This window comes from Hylobates moloch, unplaced genomic scaffold (genome assembly GCF_009828535.3).
Source record: "Hylobates moloch isolate HMO894 unplaced genomic scaffold, HMol_V3 SCAFFOLD_4, whole genome shotgun sequence".
In the NCBI taxonomy this organism is placed as follows: Eukaryota; Metazoa; Chordata; class Mammalia; order Primates; family Hylobatidae; genus Hylobates; species Hylobates moloch.
Window position 1 is genome coordinate 56,223,458 of NW_026652279.1, and position 24,900 is coordinate 56,248,357.

Genomic DNA, 24,900 nt, shown 5'->3' on the forward strand with positions numbered 1-24,900 from the left:
CCCCATTCTTTGGGGGTTTCACTATGTTCTTAGATGTGAATAATATGAAGGCCTTTATCGTAAATGAAAGATAGAAGCATCACTTTATTGAGACCCAGGATGGATTTCTTTGTATTTAGTATTTGACTGCACGATATCTAAATCTGAGTGAAATAAAGGCACCTGACTTATAAGGAAGGTTTAAAAGGCACATATAGGTCTATTTAGCAAAGTAAATGAAAAGTACATCTGTATTTGAATATTGCTCACAAAGAAGAAAGAAGGATAAATTAGTTATTTCATTATAATATAACCCAGGAAGATCTAGGGGCCATTCATGGGCATATAGGTGAGTCAAGGAGTTGGGATGCAGTTTCCTTTGTTCATTCACTAACTCAAAAAATATTTATTTTACAATTCCCACTATGTGTCAGTCTAGGTACAATTACTAGGTATAGGAAATACAGTATTGAGCAAAAGCATATAGGGTTCAAACTTTCATAGATTTGACATGGAAAGACCCTATTCAGATAATCATGCTAATCAGTATAACAAACTGATGCACTTTCTGAGAAAGAAAGAATGAGTCATAGTCCTAGGTTCAGGATAATCATATGTGCACACTGTGACTTTCCAAATGTGACCCAATCAGCCAGTCTGGGAATTCCAGGTTGACACATTCTTATTCCTCCCTCTTCAGACAAAGGCCACAGAAATTGGATCAAGCAACTTGAATCAAGCACCACTGTTTAGCTTTCCAATGTCCTCACTCCAGAACTACAGGGAGAGGGTATACTAACATGCCTCAGTCAGCCTCCAGGGTGAGGCAAAGTTGTGGCTAAGTGAACACTTACTTCCTCCACTCTACTAGGAACCCAGAGGTCCAGTGAGGTGTTGGAGCCTACTCCTGAAGGTTCCCAAGAGCTGATTATGCACATCATGTCCCATGTTCAATGGCATCATGTTGGTACCCTGAAATCAGACATGCAGGGAGAATTTAAACTCCAAAAACAATAAGCACTACAAATCAAACAATAAACACTGCATCTGGGATTGTCTGACCTGGTTTGGATTAAAGGAAGTAATTGATGTTATACCATTGAAAAATAGTTTTGCCCCCCAGAGAGCTGCTACACCCACCACGGCAGGGTTCCCAAAACCTTATAAGTGTCTTAGGGTTCTACAAGAAGGAATATCATCTATGAGGTGTAGACAGGTTGATTAATACAACAGGTCTATAGGTAGCATTTCTACTTATGGAATAGGGAAGCCTGCCCTGGCCGACCAATTTTGAGTGCTGGATATACCAACACAGTCTTTGAAAATGAACTCAGTGCCCTTCAAAGCAGTCCTTTCCCAGTCTTCTGACCTCATACTTCCTGGGTGAAGGCTGAATTAGGAAGACTATGAGATGGCAAGGGATTCTGTCATTTATAATGGAAATTATAGGACACTGGAAACACAAAACTCCCACATACGTGTCAAAACAAGCAGGGTAAGTCCTTAGCAAAACAACTTTATAAGGGCAGGTCTCCATCTCATAGACTTTTTAAATTTCTTTTTTGCAGATGATGTCTCACTATGTTGCCCGGGCTGGAGTGCAGTAGCTGGTCACAGGCATGATCACCCTGCACTTCAAACTCAAACTCTTGAGCTTAGACTCTCCTCCTGCCTCAGCTTCTCCAGCAGCTGAGACCACAGGTACACATCACCACACCCAGCACGATTTCTACTTTTGATAAAAATTGTGGAAGGGCTTGCTCAACCGTCAATCCACCCTCCTATTTGTGAGATTAGAAAGCTGAAATCTCTATTTCCCAGACTTCCTTGCAACTTAGATTATTTATGTTAATTAGATTCTGCCCATGAAATGGACTAGTTTAAGTTTTGGAAGTTTTAAGAGAGGCAGAGTTTGTGGAAAAGTGAGATTTTCCTGAAGCAATGTTCCCATGTCCAATCTCTCTCTCTTTTTTTTTTTTTTTTTTGGTGTTAAGATTCAAAGCTTGAATCAAAACCTCAGGGTTGTTCTTAAACTCAGCTCTAGTAATGGCCTCCAGTGAAATAGACTTTTGTGAGTCAGTCCTATATATATCTGGAAATCATTCCTACAGACTAAGCCTAGAGCATTCTGGCTAAGCCCTTCTGATGGTTTTTTTTTTTTTAATCATTTAATTATCCGTTTCAAGATTTTTCTTCTGAATATAACTAGAGTGGTTTCTGTTTTCAATACTGATAAGATATTTGGAGCAAGAAGTTGACACTTAGGAGTAAGCATCTGGGATTATCTGACCTGATTTGGATTAAAGGAAGTAAGGATGTAATACCATTAAAAAATGGGATACACAAAATAGATGGGGTACACATGACCAAATAAAGTTACTTTAATTATTGTCCACTGTCACCTGGTATAAAGGTCAGGCTTTGTTAGAACAACAGGTTTTTAAAGTAGGCTTGTTTGGAGACAAAGAGGAATACAAAGTGTAAATTGGTCTGAAAACTTGTGATTGCAATCTATATAGGAGGAGGAGAGCAAGGAAAGAAGGAAGGAATGGAAAAGGAATTAAGGAAGAAAGAAAAGGAAGGGAGGGAAGGAAGGAGTGAGAGATAGGAAGGAGGGGAGAGAGGGAATGAAGAAGGGAGGGAAAGATGGAGGGAGAAAAAGAGGAAGAAAATAATTAAATCAAGGTTTTAAATTCTTAGCTTCAGGAATTGATAAGGACCAGGAGACTTTGTGACTACCCTAAAATGATGTCTTATCAGGATGTTGTAGCTAAAAATCAAAGGCAAAGTCTGATCATGTAGGCTGCTGAAGCAGCTCTCCTATGTAATTTAGAGCATTTTTTTAGATACAGGTGGGAATCCATAGACAGATTCTAAAGAATCTGAGTTATCTGGCCCTCCAAATCTGTGGTCCTCCCATGTTAGCAGTAGCAAGTCCTCTTCCTTGTCTTATGAGGCTGATTCTACTCTGTTTGTAGATTCTGTAAGTCCTCACTTGGGGTAGTTTCCTTGAAAAAAACAAAAAACAACTTTTCTTGTGACCCTACCCTCAATGTTATTGCTTTTTGACTTACAATCAGACCCCAGCATGCCCAGGGGGTGCCAAACAAAGTCTTCAATGGTATGGGATAGTTTTACAGCAAGAATTTTCAAGATTTTGCTAATTTCCTTGCAACAACATGAGGAATATGTGTCACAATGGATCCCTGAGGTTGTAAATTAGGGGAAAAGAACCAAAAATATTAGATTAGGTGAAATTTATAATGTGCCTGCATTTTCCAGAGATTCGTAAATCAGTGGGTGAGCTTAAGCACGTGAGAGTGCTTCTGACTCAAGGTTGTCTCATATGGAATGATGTAAACATTCAAGGAAGGTTTTAGTATACTGTAGTAAGAGGAATACAAATATTTAGGAAGGTGGGAATGATGGAATTGATTTATTTTCTATGTTACCCATTCAGCCTGTAATTATGTCTGTTATGGGACCCAGAGAACACACTCTTCACCAAAGCACTCAGAAACGCAAAGTGAGAGATATTCCAGATTATCATAAAGCTCTGTAGACACTGTTCCCTGCAGGCCAGCATTAAGGTGGGAAATGCTGCCATATAAATGGTCTGACTTATTTCATTGAGTTAATGTATCTTAGAAATATGACTGTAATAGTTCCGTGTGTCAAGTTGGCTAGGGTTTACTACCCTGTTACTTAATTAAACACTGATCTTGGTGTTGCTGTGAAGGTATTTTGTAGACGGGTTAACATCCAATATTAGTTGACTTTAAGTGAAGAAGATTATCCTTTGAAATCTGGGTGAGCTTCATCCAAAGCCTTAAAAACATAACTAAGATGTCCCTGAGGAAGAAGAAATTCCACGTGTGGAGGGCAAAGTTGGCTCCTGCCTGAGAATTTCCAGCCAGCATTCCTGCCCTACAGATTTCAGACTGGCCAGCAACCACAATCACGTAAGTCAATTCTTTGAAATCTCTCCATCTCTCCTGGCCCCTCTTTCTGCTATAGTAGAAATCAAGTCCAGAGTGATAATCAAAATGCTTTTGTAATTAGAAATCACTGGCAATGGATTAAAATAATTGGGCAGAAGATTGTTGCCCTACAGATTTATGTAAAATTAAGACAAAAACAAAAACAGGAAACTATAGGTTTGGCCTGTGTACACCTCACTTGAATTGCTATCACTATAATGATTAGCACTTCTTCCCACTTTCCAGACCTGTAGTAATTCCAGACCACTTTTTCTACAGACATTTGAATGAAGAGATAATGTGTCCCCTTGACATTGCCACACGTATGTAATGTGAAGTTTCTTTGTGGTCTTTCCCAAATTGTCCTGCGGCTGTTTGTCAAAGTTACTGTCAACTAAGAAAGAGCGATAGTCAGGCCCTGGGAAGCCAGAACACCATCACTAGACAAGTCATACCAGGGGGTTAGGGCATAGGGTCAGGAGATAAATGGAACAGCCTGAGTCCATGTCAGAATAGGCCTCATGAGTTTACAAGTACACCCTGAGATTATTTTCCTTGTTTCTGAATGCATAGTTGGTGTACACATAAACTATAATCAGCAGAATCCTAATAAATGCTCCCTGACCAATGAAGTAAAGGTTATTAAAAGAAAAGGGGCATATTTGAAGCCCCTAAAACAATTGTTCTTCTCAGATCCAATACTGAATTTTCGGGGAAATTGCAGAAATGAGTACCAACGTCAAAGTTTTGAAAAGATACAGGGGTGATGTTATGGTTTAAATTGTGTCTTCCAAGACATATGCTGATGTCCTAAGCCCCAGTATGGGACTTTATTTGGAAATAGGGTCATTGCCAATGTAATTAGTTAAATTATGATGAGGTCATACTAGGGTACAGCGGGCTCTTAATTCAATATGACTAGTGTTCCTATAAGAAGAGGAGAGAGACAAAGAGAGAAGAATGTTAAGACACAGAGGTGTGCACAGAGGAAGAATGCCATGTGATGTGCTAAGCAGAGATTGAGGTGGTGCACCTGCAACTAAGGAAAACCAAGAATTCACGGCCACCACCAGAAGCTAGGAAGAGGCAAGGAATCCTCTCTCCTACAGGTTTCAGAGAAAGAATGGCCCTGCCAACACATTTATTTTGGACTTCTAGCCTCAAAAACTCTAAGACAATAAATTTCCAGTTTTAGACAAGTTTGAGGGTATTTTGTTACAGCAGCCCTAGGAAACTAAGACAAGTTCTATTCTTTCACATCTTCGTTTAACTTTTCTGTTTTACTCCTGAAAACAATAGATAGTTCTTGGAGAATGATATTGGAATATCTTAACAGGTCAGGTTGTCATGGATCTTGCATTCTTGTGGGGACAATGCAACAGAGAAAATAAATAAATTATATAAAAAATATATCAGAATCGATAAGTGTAAAGAAAAGTAGAGCAAGTTATGAGACAAGTAGCATGTCCATGGGAGGTGGGGGGCCTTTTAGAATCTAGAGTCAAAGAAGGTCTTTGTGATAGGTGACATTTGAGTAGTTACTTAATTGAGAGTGACCTCTGTACCTACATGGAGGAAGGACATTCCTGATAGCATGGAAATTAGTATTAAGCTACTCTCTTATTTCCAAGGTCTGATCCAGTGGCCAGTGAGTGAGTTTTCTTTAATTAGGTCACCTTATTACCAACACGATTTTATTTATCGGCCTCTTAAACATCTACAAATTTCTCTGTAGCCAGGCTCAGTCCACTCGCCAAAATACAATTGCTCTTACCGGGTATTCAAAAGCCACGTTTCTAGAACATGAATTTGTCAACTGCTGTCTTTCACTATGCTCTCCTGCTACGTGTTCCACTTGCCTTATTAGTCTCCCTCTTCCTGTGACTGATTGTGCCCCCAAGGGTCTGTCCCTGCCCAAAGTGTCTGCTGAGTTTCTAATTATAAATATCTTTTTACAGCTGGGCATGGTGGCTCACACCTGTTATCCCAGCACTTAGGGAGGCCAAAGTGGGAGGATCTCTTGAGGCCAGAATTTCTGAATCAGCCTTAGGAAAAGAGTGAGACCTCATCTCTACAAAAAATGTAAACATTAGCTGGGTTTAGTGGTGCATGCCTATATCTCCAGTTATTCAGAAGTCTGAGGCAGAAGGATCACTTGAGCCCAAGAGTTCAAGGCTACAGTGAGCTATAATGGTTGCCACTGTATTCCAGCCTGGGCAACACAGTGAGGCCCTGTCTCAAAAAAAAAAAAAAAAAAAAAAAAAAATTTGAGAAACAAACCTCTTTATACTACCTTTCCTACTCTGATCTCCTGATTCCAGTCCAAGGTTGGCATCTCGGATAAAGGATAGTAGGCATTTCAAGCTTTTTGTGTCTGCACTTTGATAGATAATAGTTTGTGCTTGCCTTGAAGCATTGATTTCCAGAGGCAGAAATCCTCTATTGCAGGGAGTCCACAGTATTCCAAAAATTGGTCAGTATGATTACAGAAATACTGTGGAAATGTTCTTATTATAGGTCTATGTTTATTCTTGAATAAAATGAGATTGATATTTATATAGTTCATTAATATTTATTGATTTTTAAATTTAAGAATGATGTATTATTTTAAACTCCATGAAGAAATGGATATTCTTTTTTACAGTTTTCTCTGCTACAATATATGCAAAACCCAATTTATCTAGTAATCATTCAAAAGTTTTTATCCTCATGATCTGTTCCATAGATTAATGACAATAGCCTTTTAAACTTCCTGTTTCCAGTTTCTGACGTCTCATCATAAAATACAGACTACTTCATATTTAGTACAGCATTGGTATGTCAGCTTTCACTGGATGACCAACTACCCCAAAACTCAGTGATTTAAAATAACAATCATTTGTTTAGATGAGAGAATCTTGGGTCAGCTGGGTGGTTCTTCTGGTCTGAGCCCGCTTTGCTGATTTCTATCAGTCTTTCATGTGTTTGAAGTCGACTGGCAGATCAGTCTGTGGCTGAATAACTCAGGGTGGTCTCATTGGCTGTCAGCCAGGACTACCAGGAATAGTTGGGTCTTGTGTCTCATCAACCAGCATATTAGCCCAGGCTTCTTTGCATAGTGGTGGCAAGGTTCCAAGAGCAGCAAGCAGGCAAAGTCCCAGTGTTCATTCTTCGTGCTTCCTAGTGAGCCATAGGCCCAAACTAATCAAACGGTGAAGCCTGGCTTCAAGGGGTAGACAAACAGATATCGTATGTTGCTGAGGAGAGCTGCAAAGTCACATTAAAAAGAGGTGTGCATGAACACTGATAGAAGTTTTATTCATAATTACCAAAAATTTGAAGCAACCAAGATATTCCTCAATAGATGGATATATAAACAAACTGTGATACATCCAGCCAATGGAATAGTATGTAACAATAAAAAGAAATGAGCTATCACACCATGAAAAGACATGGAGGACTCTTTTTTTTTTTTTTTGAGATGGAGTCTTACTCTGTCACCCATGCTGGAGTGTAGTGGCACAATCTTGGATCACTGCAACTTCCTTGTCTTGGGTTCAAGAGATTCTTGTGCCTCAGCCTCCCGAGTAGCTGAGATTACAGGCGTATGTCACCACGCCTGGCTAATTTTTGTATTTTTAGTAGAGACAGGGTTTTACCATTCTGGCAAGGCTGATCTCGAACACCTGGCCTCAAGCGTTCCCACTGCCTCGGCCTCCCAAAGTGCTGGGATTTTAGGCGTGAGCCACTGCGCCCGGCCAACATGGAAGACTCTTAAATGCATTTCACTAAGTAAAATAAGCCAGTCTGAAAAGGCCTCATATGTTGTGTGATTTCGATTATGTCACATTCTTTTTTTTTTTTTTTTTTTGAGACAGAGTCTCGCTCTGTTGCCAGGCTGGAGTGCGATGGCACAATCTCGGCTCACTGCAATCTCTGCCTCCCAGGTTCAAGCAATTCTCCTGCCTCAGCCTCCCAAATAGCTGAGATTACAGCCGCACCACCACACCCAGTTAATTTTTTTGTATATTTAGTAGAGACGGGGTTTCACCATGTTGGCCAGGATGGTCTTGATCTCCTGACCTCATGATCTGCCCGCCTTGGCCTCCCAAAGTGCTGGGATTACAGGCATGAGCCACTGCACCAGGCCAATTATGTCACATTCTTGAAAAGACAAAACTATAAGACAGTAAAAGATGAATGAAGGCCAGAGGTTTGAGGGAAGGAGGGAGGGATGAATAGGTGAAACACAGGGAATTTTTAGGGCAGTGAAGCTGTTCCTTATGATACTTTGATGGTGGAGGCATGACATTATACATTTGTCAACACCCATAGGGTGCATGACACAGCATAAGCCTTAATGCAAACTATGAACTTTAGTTAGTAATAATGTGCCAATACTGGTTCATGGGTTGTGACAATTGTATGACACTAATACAAAATCATAATAAGAGAAACCACGTGTTTTCAGAGTGTAGGGGGAGGAGAGGGAGTACCTGATAAATCTCTGTACTTTCTGCACAATTTTTTATAAATCTAAAATGCTTTTAGGAAAAATAAAGTTTATTTGAAAAGGGGATGGGGAGGTTGTGTGCATAAAGGGATGAGAATAATTTCTGACTACTTTTGCATTCTATCACAGCACCTAAAATCATTCAAAATTTACCAAACCTAATTCTCCAGATTCATCTCCTAGCCATCTCCCCTTGCCACTTGGTCCAGAGACCTAGAAACCCCAACCCATTCCCTGAATACAGTTGAATTTCTATGCCCTGTTGTGTCTTCTTCCCTTAGCTGGGAGACTTCAACATCTTCTTTTTCATATATTAAACTTCTTTTCATTTCTTCTCCAGACTCCATTACTTTTTCCATGAATCCTGTCAGCACCCTGTAGTCTAAAATAATTCCTTCTTCCTCTGCATTCTGACAATGTCCTACCAGTGCTGTATTATTTATCCTGGCTGGCCTTTTATTATACTCAGTTTTCACATCTGTTTCTATCTATTCTCCTTTAGCGCCAGTCCCTTGTCTTAATTTTGATTCAACTATAATGCTGAGCACAGTGCAAGACACGTAATTGGAACTGACTGAATGTTGACTGGAACTAGCAATTACATTTAGAAACGATGTGGTAACAACCATGGAAGTCTTGAATTTTGCCTTAGACAAAAAGTCTAAGTAGTTTGGATTTTCTGATCTTTCTTCACTGCTAATGACTCAAATGGCGTTTTATTTGTAAACTATAAAGAACATTGTGGAAGAAGTTATTAACTGATACAAATGATAAAAACAGTATATGGTTTTATGTAAAGTACGTGGTAGAAAAGGGAATCAAATCTATTGCCTATAAAAACTATCATATTTCACTTATGGCTTGTGGTAAAGGAAAATATATATAAACTATCAGCTATTAGAACCAGCAGAGTTCCATTGCAATTGACATTACTAATATTATAAACATTGCACTAGGCATAGTTTCATATGAATGAATTTAGTGATCAATACAGTACCACTTGGGGGTACATTTTTCTTTATTACCATGACAATTGAAAACAGTGGGGATTTCAGTTTCTAATTTTAATTGATAACTCAATGGCCTTTCCCCCAGTATTGAGCTCTCATGGTCCAAGGTCTGCTCACTTTTTCAACATCATTTCTGTGCAATTGAAATAAAATGATCAATTAGTCTTTTAAGCACAGCATCTGTGTTTTGAGGGCAAGTTGAGAATGAAAGTAAAAATCAGTCTCCCGGATGAGTCTCAGAGGGGCACTGGCTTTTTCCCTTCAGGAACTTTCCCATCTCTGAGCACAAGGCAACTGCCAGAGTTAGGGCAAAAGTGACAGATATGTGTTTAAGTTCAGTATAGGACCTGCGGTAGAGTTTTCAGCTGGTAACAATGGACATAACTGAATGCAAATCTAATGCTAAATTAGTTGAGAAATACACAGTGACCTAAGAAGAGTGATATCTAATTAGTGTTACACACCTGGAAGAGAAAGCAAGCCAGGACCCTAACTGTTTAATACATACAGGATGTAACACTGTCACTATGGGGAATGAGCTGAGCTGTGATAGGAACGGAAGAGAGAGAATCTTCATTGACAGGACTCGTTTTCCTCTTCAAAACTAAGTAATAGCTTTACATATTTCCCTGGGTTTTGTAATATATACTTGTCTATACCAATACTTGTAGGGATATCCTTCGTGAGTACTGTTTATTTGCAAAATGGCCCTCAAGAATATATGCATTTTAAAGTATATATATAAGACTAATATAACTAAATAATGATCTATAGTAATAAATAAGAAATAGTCTGTGGTAATAAATAATAGTATTAGATTAATGGATGTAGCTCATTATGTAGGAGAAGATGATCAGGATCATGATGTGAGTAGACTCAACTGGCTATCAATGTCCCATATGACGGCTTTACCCAATGGAGTGGAAAAATGCTCAAGCAAGATACGCCAAGTTGAAAAAGATCCATGGCTTCACTGTCACCCCAAAGTTTCGTTAAAAATATGCCCTCCTGTTGTTTAGTTTCAAAGATGGAGACCAGAGCTCATAAGATTTATTTCATCACTATCAATACCAGACGACTGTCCAAGCAGTCATCAGTATTCCTCCCACCTGAAACACACGCACACACTCTCTCTCTCTCTAGTCCCAAGGAAAAGAAAGACAAAGTTTTTCACATCTTGAATCAGAGTAAAAATATTTACCTCATTTTGTTGTGTTGATTATTAAATGAGCCAATCTTTATAAAGTGCCTAGCACATGGAAATCTCACAAAAATGCCTGCTGCTGCTGCTCCTCCTCATCGTAGTCCCTATCATCCTCCTCATCCTTCTTGTCCTTCTCTTTTTACTACTAATACTACTGTGTCTGGCTCCAAAGTATTATATAATTAGGTATTAACAAGTATGTATAATGAGTCAGCTATAGTATACTGAAAGGAGCTGATCTTGGAATTAGACCAGCATGGGTTCGAAAGCCACTTACTGACCACAACAAGAGTTTGGCTAACTTACTTAACCTCCCTGAATGTCCATTTCTTTATCTGTAAAATGGGACAGTAATATTTACCTCATAGGATTGCTGTAAGTAATTAATGCAATGTGTCTAGGAAGTACTAGGTGATTAACAAATGTCAATACTTTTGCCATTTCCTTCTAAACCTCCACTATGAGAGTCTCCACTCTAGACAAGAGGATGCCACACTTGAGTAAGTGGGCTGTAGCCCCAGACATCGTTTCCTCCTCTGAGTGATTGATGGAAACATCTTATCTCTTTCCAAGCAGCAGTTACTGTTGACTGCCACACAAGTGTTCCCTGGAATGTGCTGTTAGCAGATAGTGATGCTTTATTGCCCACAGTCAGCTGACCATTTCTCTGGAGGAATGAGGAAACCCGAATAAAGTGGGTGAACCAATGCTGTCAGCCAATTCAGAATATGGTCCTAGATGGATACAAATGTAATCACTCCCTGACTACACCATTTCCAGCAATTTTATATGCTTACACAGCCCTGCAAAGTCCGGTCATTATCACTGCACACCCAAAATGTCCTAATGTTTATGTTTATCTTTAAAGCCAATTATATTCTTAAATTTGTTTTGCAGAATTTCTTCCAGGATGTTTCCAGTCGTTCTGGATTTAAGCTGTTGCATGTCTTTTAATCTCTTCCCACAATTCCTTCATATTCTATCTCCCACCCAGGTGTTTCATGAGATTGTAAGTGAATACTAATGTGAGTCCTTTGCTAGTCCTTCAAAGAGGCAGAATAACCTTGGGAGCATGGGCATGGGTTTTACAGTACATTATGGTCCTTATTGTCTATCTCCATGGGACCTACATCAGTTTAGCCTCAATTGTCTCAACTGTGAAATGGAGATTGTAAAGCACACTGGTAGAAAGAAGTATTGAAGCTTAATTGAATGCATAATAGAAAATGGCTAGCACATGCTTGATGCTCAATACTTTGTAATACTCAGAATACTTTTACACGTATAGACTTGCTTCATCTGTCTTCTGGATACACCTTCTATTAAAAACTCTTACTCTGAACTTTTTACACATTTTCCTATTTTTTTTAATTGCTACCTTTTTTTTTTTAATTGCTAGATTCTATCCTCAACTAGCTCTGTCATAAATAGAGAAAGGCAAATGGTGAGCAAGCGACAGTGGACACTTCTCCAGGTGTGTCTCTGTGCGTGGTAATGGGACTTGGGAAGAATGGAGCCTTCCTGGGGAGGAAGGGGCCACACTATGTTCCCACCTTGTGTAAGAACATAGGCAGCTTGACAAACAAGAACATTTCCTGGGCACCCACTGGGCTCAAAGCACCTGATTAGGCCCGGTGAGAGATTACAAAGGGAGGAGAAGATGGGCCTTCTGCCTGGCTGCTCCGCCAACGAGCTGCTTAGAAGCCTGAGAGAAGCAGGGGAGTCAGGGCTGGCTGGATGTTGTCACACCACAATGCGTTATACTCAAGAGGAGCTAATTTTAAGCTGGCAAGTTGTCCTATCTGTTAGCACAGAAAATATTCATTCCTGGAGTAAAGGAATTGGGAGTTAACCAGATCCAGGGCACCCAGGGGCCTTGTAAATCACAGAGCTGCTGAACAACCTGGAAACTCCATTGAGAACAGTGAGAGTGTATATTCCAGTCACTAAGGAGCACAGAAGCCTTTTGTAAGCCAAGTGAAGGTAGATGCTGTGCAATCGGTCCACAGAGAGGACAAAATCTAGGACAGCGGTTACCATAAAGCCACAGCTACAGTTCTCCTGTTGTCTTTATTTATTCAGCCCTTCCTTTAGAATTTCCTGATTTGTCACTGTCATTTGTGAATATTGCCTGATCAAAAGGAAAATCTGTTTCTCCAGAGATGGGGCTGGGAGTAGACAGGGGAAGCATGTAGTCTGTGGAGGCTGAGCATGCTCTTGGGTACCGCTGTCGTCGAATCATTCCTCTGCCTGGCCAGAGAAGAACTCTGAAGAGCAGGCTGTTCCACTTGGAGATAATGTGGGGCATGATTTCCCCTGCCGTCTCAATTATTTCTGAAATGCAAACTTGCAAAGACCAATTCACGTACTTGTGTTTAGGAAAACCTGAGCCCTCCCAAACAGTCATGGGCTTTGTTCTTCTGGTTTTCTTCTGAGAGTTTCACTCTCCAAAGGATAACTAGATTCTTGTAACAACTAAATTGAAGCTGGAAGATTAATCCAGGTGGCTTACATGTCAATCACTTTATAGAAGCCTTTGAAGGTGGATGTGTGACAAGCATATCTAATTATTTATAATGACACTTTTATTACTATGGCTCTTTTCTCCTAAGGATTTTCTGATTTCAGAGTACTTTAGAAGGTTGCTGCTATTCATCACAGCACATTTATTTAAAAATTGAAGTGAGATGTATGCAAATAAGCAAGCTGAAACTTCTTATAGAATTATATTTTATGTTTCTATTATTACATTTTTATTTGCCAATACTGCATATTTTCTTTTACAGTTGAATTATATTTATTCTTTCAAAAGCAAATTTCAAAGTTGTAACTTAAAATAATAATTGAAGACAACCAACAGATTCAGTAATGCTTAGAAGCAACTTTAGTTGAAACTCTCTTTGCAAAAATTGTAACAGTGCGGCAAATCTAAACTGGTTTAGATTCTTGCTTCTAACCTCACAAGCTAACTGCATTTGTTAACTTTAAAACAAAGAGGATAACACTCCCTTCCCAAAACTAACCCCCTCTTTGCTTGGGGACCAAAACCAACTTTGGAAGAGTTATAAAAGGCCATGAGGTTAGGGTTACGGGAGGGGCCTGAATTCTGCTAAGATGTGTGTATAGTTCAATGATAACCAGCCATTGTTCCCTAGCTTGCCTTTCTATAACTGTTTGCTACACCAGAGGTCATATGATTTGTAACTTCCCCTATCGTTCAGATAGATAACATTACATTGTCACAACCTAAGATTGGTCTTTGAGATATTTTTCAGACTTTTGCATTCTGGCAACCAACTGACTCTACTCAGACCGATAACTCATACCAAGGAACTGGCTCAACCAGTCCTGTAACGCTTATCTAGAAATAGACCCAGCACGCCAAAATAATATGAACATTCCTGTGATTTCATCCCCAACCAATTAACAGCACCTATTCCCTAGCCTTCTGCCCACCGAATTATCCTTAAAAACCCTAGTCTCTGAGTTTTCAGGGAGGTGGATTTGAGAAATGTATCCTGTGCTACTGCTTGTCTGGTCCTGCAGTTATTAAACTCTTTCTCTGCTCCAACACCACTGTCTTAGTGAATTGACTTTATCTGTGCAGCAGGCAAGAAGAATCCAGCTGGGTGATTACTTATCGTAGGAGAAAGAAATTCAGATTTTATACAAAAATATCGGATTTAGTTTAGATGTGCTGGTTAATAAAATATTATTTAACTTTCACAGCCTTGTGTCTTTAAATATAAAACAAGGATGACATATACTTGACTTAATTGTGGTTATAAGGATTGAAAGTGATCAAGTGCATGAAAACTACCAAGTTAAAGAGTTTATAATAGTTTTTTTTTTTCCTGGATAAAGAACATATGGAAACTAATGTTCACAGGATAGCTTCGAACAGAGGTTCGTATTTGAGATCTATGGATAAGAATTCAAACATGAACTTCTTCAGGAAGTCCATTAGTTCCCTAAAATGATGTGTAAAACTGTGCACAAGTGTATGTTGACTCTCTGTATTGCAAGTGACAGAAACTGAAATCTTAGTAACTTATCCGAAAGAGAGCTTAGGCCAGGCACAATGGTTCACGCCTGTAATCCCAGCACATTGGGAAGCTGAGGAGGGTGGAACACTTGAGGTCCGGAGTTCGAGACCAGCCTGGCCAACATGGTGAAACCCTGTTTCTACTAAAAATAGAAAAATTAACTGGATGTAGTTCCGGGTGTCTGTAATCTCCGCTACTCAGGAGGCTGAGGCACAAGAATCACTGGAACCCAGGAGATGGAGGTTGCGATGAGCCGAGATTGTGTCACTGCCCTCCAGCCTGGGTGACAGAGCGAGACTCTGTCTCAAACAAAACAAAACAAAACAAAAAGGAGCTTAACAAAAGTACAATGGGAAGCCTGGGTATTGAGAACAGGTGGAACCAGGGCCTGGAATATAGCCAGGTTGCCACTTCAGCTTAGTGGCTTGCTTTCCTCCTTCAGTAGGCATTATTCACAGCTGACCTACTAATATATGCTAGGAAACATAAATTCAGATGATCACATCACTCACAGGAGTGAGAGACTGAAACTGATTTTCTCATTTCCCAAGTTAAAATTCCAGGATAAGACACCACTTGTCATGTCTTGATCAGAACCAACCACTGTGACCAGGAGGCAAGGTATTTAAGATCGTAGTGGTGATCAGATGCAAGATATAATTAAATAAGAAAAAAAAAGATTCTGAGAAAGAAAAAGGTGCCTGGGTCTGGTCCTGAGGTAAAAAATTATTTTGTGGGAATTCTTTCTTTGATTTTCAAATGTTTTGACTTATCATAGAAGGACCACATATTTATTGATCTGAGAATTAAAAGAGTGTTCCCTGTTCCATTGTGGCAGATATTTGTTAAAGAAATGCAATGTTTCTGTGATTATGTAAAAATTATTCATTTACCTCAGTCCTATGATCATAAAATTCATGCAAAGTATTATTTATTAATAACCTTCATCCAATCATTAAACAAATTATTAATATTTAACAAATAATATTGTAATTGAATTGTATAAAATGCTAATAAAGCTTTAATAGCTCTTAGTGGGCATCCTAAGCTCTGTAAAGAAGGTTAATATCTGTAAATAGATGTCAATATTAAATAGTAATAAATATTTAAATACTGTATAGAAATTTCTTTATTATTTATTATTATTTGTTTTGAGACAGAGTCTTGCTCTGTCGCCCAGGCTGGAGTGCAGTGGCATGATATCGGCTCACTGCAACCTCTGCCTCCCAGGTTCAAGTGATTCTCCTGCCTCAGCCTCCTGAGTAGTTGGGATTACGGACACATGGCACCATGCCCGGATAATTTTTGTATTTTTAGTAGAGACGGAGTTTCTCATGTTGGCCAGGCTGATCTCAAATTCCTGACCTCAGGTAATCCACCTGCCTGGGCCACCCAAAGTGCTGGGATTACAAGTGTGAGCCATTGCATCTGATCACCATATACAAATTTGAGCTAGACACTGTCAGAAAAACAGTTGACAGCTTGCTGAAAACATCCTTGTAATTTGGGATGGTTAATTTTGTGTGTCAGTCTGTCTAGGCTATGGTGCCCTGTTGTTTGGTCATGTATCAGTCTCTACGTTTCCTTGAAGGAAATTTTTAGATGTGATTAACTTTTTAAAAATCAATACACTGAGTAAAGCAGCAGAGTGGCTTCCATAAAGTGACTGGGGCCCATCTGTTTGAAAGTCCTAAGAGTAAAGATTGAGGTTTCCTGAACAAGAAGCAATTCTGCCTCAAGACTGCAGCATAGAAACACTGACTGAGTTTCCAATCTGTGAATTTTAGACTTGAGACTGTAACATCAATTCCTTCCTGAATCTCCAGGATGCTAGCCTGCTCTACAAATTTTAGACCTAGAACTTACAAGCTACCGTAATTGTCATAATTGTAAATGTATACTCATTTTCCCTGAGTATCTTTCATGTACACATGAGATATGTACACACACACACACACACACACACACACGGCATTGTATATAATGCCTTCTACACACACACGCACACACACACAAACACACACACGCTTTTCTGGTGAACATGATACAGGGTTATTCCCTTGACTTTGATCCTCTTCATGGGCAAGCAAACTGCAGTGGCTCATTTTACTCAGCCTGCCACTGGCCACTTCACGTGAGAGGGAGCCTGCGGGCAGGTGAGTACGGGAACCAGAGCGAATGAGCGCTGGAACCAGCTGGTTGATCCTCTCTGGCAAGAGCTGCCTTTGCGCAGGCCCCCGCAGCAATGTCCAGGCGCCTTGCTCTCTCAACACCCAGATTCTTGTCTGGCATCCGGGAAGAATCGGGTCACAGGAACGGACTGAAGGGAGTGTATGCGGAGGATTTTATTGGGTGATAGTTCTCCGCGGGATGGGAGTAAGAAAGGGGATGGTGCGGGGGAAAAGGTGCTTTTCCCTGAAGTCGCACCGTCTGAAGTTAGCTCTATCCCTAGTCTCCGACGCTCAGCCGCTTGTATTCCCAACATTCAGCAACTTGCATTCCCGCTGCTCAGCAGCTTGTGTTGCCCTGCCAGCTGGAATATTTTATGGGCACAGGTTAGGGGTGTGGCAGGCCAAAAAGGTAACATTTGGGTAGAAAAATGGGGTCAGCTGTTTTCACTTAGGGCTGTGATTCCAGGCGTAAGGGTGGGGTTAAGCTGGGAACCCAGCTGTTCTGTATCAGACATACACATATATAATATATGGGAAAACAAATAGGACATATATATATACATATATATCCATATTTATGTATACATATATACACATATATACATATGTGTATATATATGTCCTATTGGTTCTGTTTCTGTTTCTCTGGAGAACCCTAATGCAAAATACATAAAATATAAACAGTATATAAAATTAAGAAGAAAAAGCCAATAACTCGAGAAGAAATGAGCAAAAGTTATTAAATTGATTAACATAAAAAGAAATGCAAAATATATTTAATTTTGCTTAAGATAAGAGAAATCACATTAAAACTAAATTAAGATGTGTTTCTTACACGTCAGTATGGCAAAAAAAAAAAAAAAAAGAAAGAACTGCCCAATCATACTCATTGGTTGGGGGAAAACAGGACTCTCACACATTGCTGGTATAGGAGACCAGAATACGTCACTCCAAAATATGCCTTTTAGGCATAAGGATTATTTTGAGCAGATTATATAAAGACACCGAAGACAGAAATGCTCTGAAAAGTGAGGTTACCATTTTGTAAGGGAAATTTAGATTTATAAGAGAAATCTGCATTTGGAAGGGTGTCTCCTTGTCTGTATCAGTGAGAGAAGGATGATTTAAAATTCACTAGAGTTTCTTATCAATAAAGAAGGCACAGAATTAAATCTGCATAACAAACTTATCCTTGCTTACTGTACTTTTCCTGGTCACCTCCCCATAAACAGCCTCCCCCTTCCTCTTTAATTAGTTTAAGGGGATGATTATATTTTAGTCTGAACTCAAAAATTGTCTTCTTGGGATTTACTCATTTTCCCCAGTTTAATGTTTAATACTGAGTGTCAGCTTGACCCTGGGTGTGTCTGCAAGGGTGTTGCCAAAGGAGATTAACATTTTTAACATTTGAGTCAGTGGGCTGAGAAAGGCAGACCCACCCTTAATCTGGGTGGACACCATCTCATCAGCTGCCAGCGTGGCTAGAATATAAAGCAGGCAGAAAAATGTGAAAAGACTGGACTGGCCTAGCCTCCCAGCCTACATCTTTCTCCCATGCTGGACCCTTCCTGCCCTCAAACATCGGACTCCAAGTTCCTCAGTTTTGGGACTTGGACTGTCTTTCTTTGCTCCTTAGCTTGCAGATGGCCTATTGTAGCGCCTTGTGATAGTGTGAGCTCATACTCAATAAACCTCCCTTTATATGTGTGTGTGTGTGTGTGTGTGTGTGTGTGTGTGTGTGTGTATGTATGTATCCTATAGTTCTGTCCCTCTACAGAACCCTAACTAATACACGTGGGTATCTTTCATGCAGTCATGAGGTAAGCATGTTAATACATTTCTGTTTGTTTTTCTCTTGTTAATCTGACTTTTGCTACAGGGATTTCTTCCAAACAAGATTGCAGAAAAGGCAGGGAAAAAATTAATTTTTCTTCCCCTACACTGCTGAGAATAAAAAGTGATACAACTCTTTGATGTAGTACTTGGTAATCTCCAGGCAAATTGCTTACACATTTACCCTTTTTTTTTTTGAGACGGAGTCTTGTGCTGTTACCTGGGGCTGGAGTGCAGTGGTGTGATCTCCACTCACTGCAACCTCCACCGCCCAGGCTCAAGCAGTTCTCCTGCCTCAGCCTCCCAAGTAGCTGGGATTATAGGTGCCTGCCACAAAGCCCAGCTAATTTTTTGTATTTTTAGTAGAGACAGGGTTTCACTATGTTGACCAGGCTGGTCTCAAACTCCTGACCTCGTAATTTAGCCCCCCAAAGTGCTGGGATTACAGGCATGAGCCACATTTACCCTTTGACACAACAATTTCACTTTAGGTATACATCTCAAACATACACTGGTTAAATAAAAAAGACTTAAAATGTGCACAAGACTATTCACTGAAGCTCTATTTGTAATATCAAAAAATTGGACACGTCAGGTTGGGGCTCAGAAACCAATACGCCACAATATGGTGGTTTTTTTTCAGGTAGACAGGCATGAACAGGGCAGGAGAGGCATCTCCCCAACTCACTAGCAATGTCAGGTGATGGTTTAGCAATGATCACATTGCCTTTCTAAAAGTGATAAATTGGAAGCCAGCACCAGGGAGAGGCCATTTCCTGGTGGTCCACACCTGCTGCACTAAAATGTTAATTGATTGCAGATGCCAGGGGGAAGCAACTTCCTGACCATGTGCATTAAGAGACAAAATGGTGGAGTATGACCTTCTGGGGACACCCCACAGGAAAAGGGAAGAAAGCTTCAGATGGGCTTGTGTACCACTTCCTGGACATGCTGCACGTGCTCACTTCCCAGGCGTAAGAGGGCACTGTGCATGCTGGCAGCCCACCCTAAGGGAAGAATCATGGGAAAGGGGTTGGCCTACAAAGTGCTAGGATCAAGGTTAAACATTGCACCTGTTCTTCAAGTTGCCCACTTGGGTCTCTTCCAAGAGTATGTTCTTTTCCTCTCTTTCCTGTTCTAAAGCCTTTTAAAATACATCTCCACTCCTCATCTGAAAGTTGCCGTGGTCTCTTTTTCTTCAGTCGAATTCTTTCTTCTCGGGAGGCAAGAACTGAGGTTGCTGCAGACCCATGCAGATCCACAGCTGGTAACTCAGATACCTGTCACCAGTAACATTTTGACGTGCTGAACAGAAGAAGCCCCAAAATCTCTATAACCTTCCCCCAGCCCCACACCATTTCTCTGAAAGAAGCTGAAGTTCCTTTATCTGTGTAAGATCCAGACTCACCAAGGAGAACAACTGTTTTTTCTTCCCCTCCCTATTATCTCATTGTCTACTGCAGAAAAAAGCAAGATGTGACCACGCCCGAGTAGATTCTTTTATGAGCATCTGACTGTCTCCAAGGGTTATTTAAATTCTAAAGAAGACTACTTACAAGTTCATGTCTGTTCCTGGATTCAATCTTTCTCCCTAGCAATTTATTACCCTTCCGTAGAATTCTTCTTCTTCCCGTCCCACAACCTACTTTATCAGGATCCACGTCCCCATTCTTTCTGTAAACTCAAGATTGTGTAGAAGCTTCTGTACCTCATTGGGAAGTTGGGCCTTCAGAATAAAGGCTCCCATGTATGAACATTAAATAAGTATGTATGGCTTTTTTCCTATTAATCAATCTGCTTTGCTTCAATGATTTTTCAGCAAACCTTTAGGAGACCCAGAGCCTATGGGCCCCACGTTGACCTAAAAGAAAAAGGCTAAGGCACAAAATATAATTCAAAGAGTTTACTTAAGCCAAAGCAAAGACAGCTTCCCAGAAAACTCAGAGCCAATAATCTTGGATATGAACTTTATTTCTCCTTTGTTACAACCAAGCTTTTAAAGGTTAAAAACAAAGAGAGAGAAAGTGGGTTGATACAAAGTTGTTTGTTAGGAATTCTTACAGGTTTACAGAAATAACATCTCTTAGTGATTGACTACATACATTATTAGGTTATAGGGTGTGTGGTATAGTCTCTGGTATGGCATTATTAAGTTGTGGCAAAAGCAAGCTGTTTCAAGAGATGGATACATGGTTCAGTAAGGTAATAGGACATGATTGCTGTCTCATTTTCATGTTTCTCTGGGCCTGATAATTTAAAAGGACCTACATTTCTCAGATAAAAGTTATTTTCTTTTTTAGAAACAACCAAAACAACCAATAGGGAACTGATTAACTCAGTCATGGTGTAATTGAAACTACCTTTGCAAAAATTATGACAACGTGAGAAATCTGACATAGCTGACTCCATCTTGCCTCTAACCTCACAGGCTAACTGTCTTCACTCATTCCTGGGCATAGGCCAAGCTAACTATTAGAGGAATTTAGTTTATATTTTAGCTTTAAAATATGACAATAGTCTCTTCTGAAAATAACCCTTGCCTTGCTTGGGGACCAACACCGCGTTTGTGAAACTAACAAATTGGCTACAAGGTTAGCATTACAGTTAAGCAGTCATGTAGCCAGAGGTCCCAAGATTTGTAACCTCCCCAGTTGTTCCTACAGATAACATCATTATGGTAAAATCTAGGACTCATGTTTGAGGTATTTTTCAGACCTTGCATTCTGATGGACCAGCCGGTACCACTCTGACAAGTAACACATACCAAGAAACTGACTCAACCAGTCCTGTTTTCCCCACCCAGGAACTGACTCAGAGAAGAAGACAACATTGACCCCCTGTGATTTTATTCCCCTGCCCAACCAATCACAGTAGTCCTCATTCCCTAGCCCTTTGCCTGCCAAACTATCCTTGAAAAACCCTAGCCTCTGAATTCTTAGAGAGGCAGGTTTGAGAAACATTTTTCATCCTTCCGCTTGGCTGGCCCTGCAATAAATGAACTCTTTTCTCTGCTGCAACACTCTTGCTAGTGTCATTGCATTGGCTTTTCTGGAAAGTGAGCAAGAAGAACCCACTGGGCTATAACATGAGTGCAGAATGGGGCACCATGCAGCTGTAAAAATGAAGGAGGCTGATCTCTACATACTTATATGAAGTGATTGCTAGGATATATTATTAGGTGAAAAAAGACAAGGGGCAGAATAATATTAAGAATATGCTATCCTTTATATAAAAGAGGAGGAAATATGGAAACAAGAACATACAAAAATACGTGTATATGTATGTATCTGCATGTGTGTATATATACATATATATGTATACGCATGTGTATACATATGTAATCACATGCAGATACATGCATACACACACATCTCACATGTATTTGTTATATTTTCTTCTTTTTAAACTTTTATGTTTGAGGGTACATGTGAAGGTTTGTTATATAGGTAAACATGTTATTTGTTATATTTTCAAATAGAAACAATTGAAGAACAACCCAAAACATCCAATATAATGGTTACATATCAGCGAAGGAAGCAGGAGACAGATTGCAGTATAAACTTGTGTTTTAATTTTGACATTGAAACCATGTAAATGTTTTATATAAGAAAAAATAAATAGAAAAAATTTAATAAATTTAAAAAATTTATTAAAAAACATAGAAATGAATAGAAAGAAAAAATAAATAGAAAGAAAAATTAAAAACAAACAAATATAAACTCAACCATTGGATAATAACATAGAAAAAAGTTCTATCAGGTTAAAAAATTTCAAGTGTCAAGTTTTAGTAGTACATATATTGTTACTTTAAAACTATTATAGGTATGTTTAAGATAAAATGAATAAGTAATTACATTGATGTATTTAAGGAAGGAGATTTTCAGCATGAGAAAATTGAAAAGAGATACCTATATAAAGGAAACTAGATTAAATAAAAATCTTCAGTCTTGAATTTGAATGACAAATTCATTTTTTTCTCTTAAAAACTTTTGTTTGCTTATTCTATTGACAGAAAGTGCCCAGTAGCAAGGAGAATTCTTACGTTTTCTAAATATGATTTCCACTAAAATATTCTAGGAATTTTGGTGAAGTAGCTGATCTTAACTAGGCCTAGGGCAAAAAATGGGAAGATAAACCTGGGACATCTTATTGCAATAGGAAATAAGGAATTTATCTAGACCAGTGGTCTCATAGAACAAAAAAAAAACAGAAACCAAATGGGAAGGGCTCCCTCCCATTGGCCTACAATAGGACAACTGAGCATCAACAACAATAATGATTACAAATCATATAACACAAAAAATATATAAGATTCCATTTGTTTAGTAAGAATCTCAAGAAAAAACTACCCTTGGTCTCCATTTCGGGTTCTCTAGATCCAATCTCTTTACTCTAAAAATTAATAGAGGAAGAACCAAACATCCATTTCCTGTTCCTATGCAAGCTGTGTTTCAGGTAACCAAGTAATTAACTTGTGCATGCTCTTCGTTATGGAAGAATCTCCTTTAATATGTGCAGAAAGAATGATGGAATTAGAAAATGGCATATTTCAACCACTGAATTATCAGTGGAAGTCATCAGTGTATGCTAAACCGTTAGTTAAAAGGTTAATGGAAATCTTCATCATGGAATGATCGGTCTGACAGCATCTCAAACCCCGAATCTAGTTGTCACTAAAAGTGGGACAATCAAACATCATATGCCTTCTGATATGATACAAAGGAAACTAGGTACCACCACCTATGGAGGATCTTTACCTAAGTAATTGAAACTAAATCAACTTAAGCATCCAAAACTATAAGTTAACAGGGAATACAGGGTAACAAATGAGTTGAATATGGAATGAGAAGCAGTATTTGAAGCTTGACATGAGGAGGGAGGGTTGATGGGGAAGGCATTAGAAGTAGGAACCAAACCACAGAGGCAAAGAAGAAGCAAATAGTTTCTGTGGCAAGTAACAGGCATTGAGGCTGTATTCCGGAAGTCCCTGAATGCCTGGCTGAGAAATGTGTAACACAAATAAATAAAATTAACAGTAACCACTTTTAAATGCTTTCTGTGAACCAGGAGTTGGGTTTGTTGTACTGATTTACTTACAACAATCCTTTGTGGGAGGCATTATTTTAATTGTTTTACAAATGGACAACCTGAGGCCTAAGAAAAGTAAAATAGCTTAGCCTTGGGTACCCAACACTTAAACACAGAGACGGTTTCAAAGGTTCAATGTCATTGCTTTCTCTACCGTAGAACTGCAAATTCACTGAAGAGAGAAGAGTAGACTCTCAAACAATACATGTTTGAACTGCACGGGTCCACTTACACACTGACTTTCTCTGCCTCTGCCTCCCCTGAGACAGCAAGACCCTCATCTGCTCTGCCTACTCAACCTGAAGTTGACGAAGATGAGGACCTTTATATCATGATCCACTTCTACTCAATAAATAGTAAGTATATTTTCTCTTTCTTACTATTTTCATAGTAATACTTTCTTTTCTGTATCTTATTTATTGTCAGAATACTGTACACAATAAACATAGTGTACAAAATCTGTGTTAATCAACTCTTACTGTTATCAGTAAGGCTTGCAGTCAACAGTAGGCCATTAGTAGTTAAGTGTTTGGGGAATCAAAAGTTATTGGTAGATTTTGGACTCTAAGCCCCCCAACTGATGGAATGGACCCCTTTTCTCAGCCAAGGCGAGTCCAAAAGAAACCTGAAAAGCTAGTTCAGGCCATTATGGGAAGGTGGGGTGGACATGCCTCACACTCTCCTCCCTTTGGAATTCAGGCACAGCTGACCAACAATAACATTAAAACAGAGATCTTAAGACTGACAGAAGAAACTCTTTATAGCAGTAAGATACCAAATTCCAAACTGACTCTAGTATGGCATCACAGGACAGATAGCAAGCCCTGAAAGAAATAAAATATTTTAACCCAAAATATATTTCTTTTATATATTTTGAAATGGCCCTGTAAAGCTGTCTCTCGTGGGAGAAATTTACATTCTGAAGAGAATCCCCTTCCCTTTTCAGGTCTTTTCCTGATCCTGAAGAGGTTAGCTGCGAATCTAGTACCTATTGAAAGTCTGAATAGGAAACATTCGCCATCTATTGCCTCTAAGGGCAGTCCCTAATGAGACTTCATTTACTTAATAAGAACCTTGGCCTCCAGAGCCCTCATCTT

General features: G+C 39.4%; 1 protein-coding gene across 2 annotated transcripts in view; it reads left to right on the top strand.

Moving 5' to 3' along the window:
- CBLB (Cbl proto-oncogene B) overlaps nucleotides 1-24,092 on the top strand; it is a 258,206-nt gene extending 234,114 nt beyond the window's left edge. The window contains exons 20-21 of one of the 2 annotated variants that reach the window (XM_058437557.1): nucleotides 1,548-1,680; nucleotides 23,963-24,092. In XM_058437557.1, coding sequence (XP_058293540.1) covers nucleotides 1,548-1,672 — 125 coding nt within the window. In that variant the 3' untranslated portion in view covers nucleotides 1,673-1,680; nucleotides 23,963-24,092. Of the gene's footprint in view, nucleotides 1-1,547; nucleotides 1,752-23,962 lie in introns of those variants that run through there. The other variant, XM_058437558.1, reaches the window with a different exon arrangement.
- The last annotated feature ends 808 nt before the right edge of the window (nucleotides 24,093-24,900 follow it).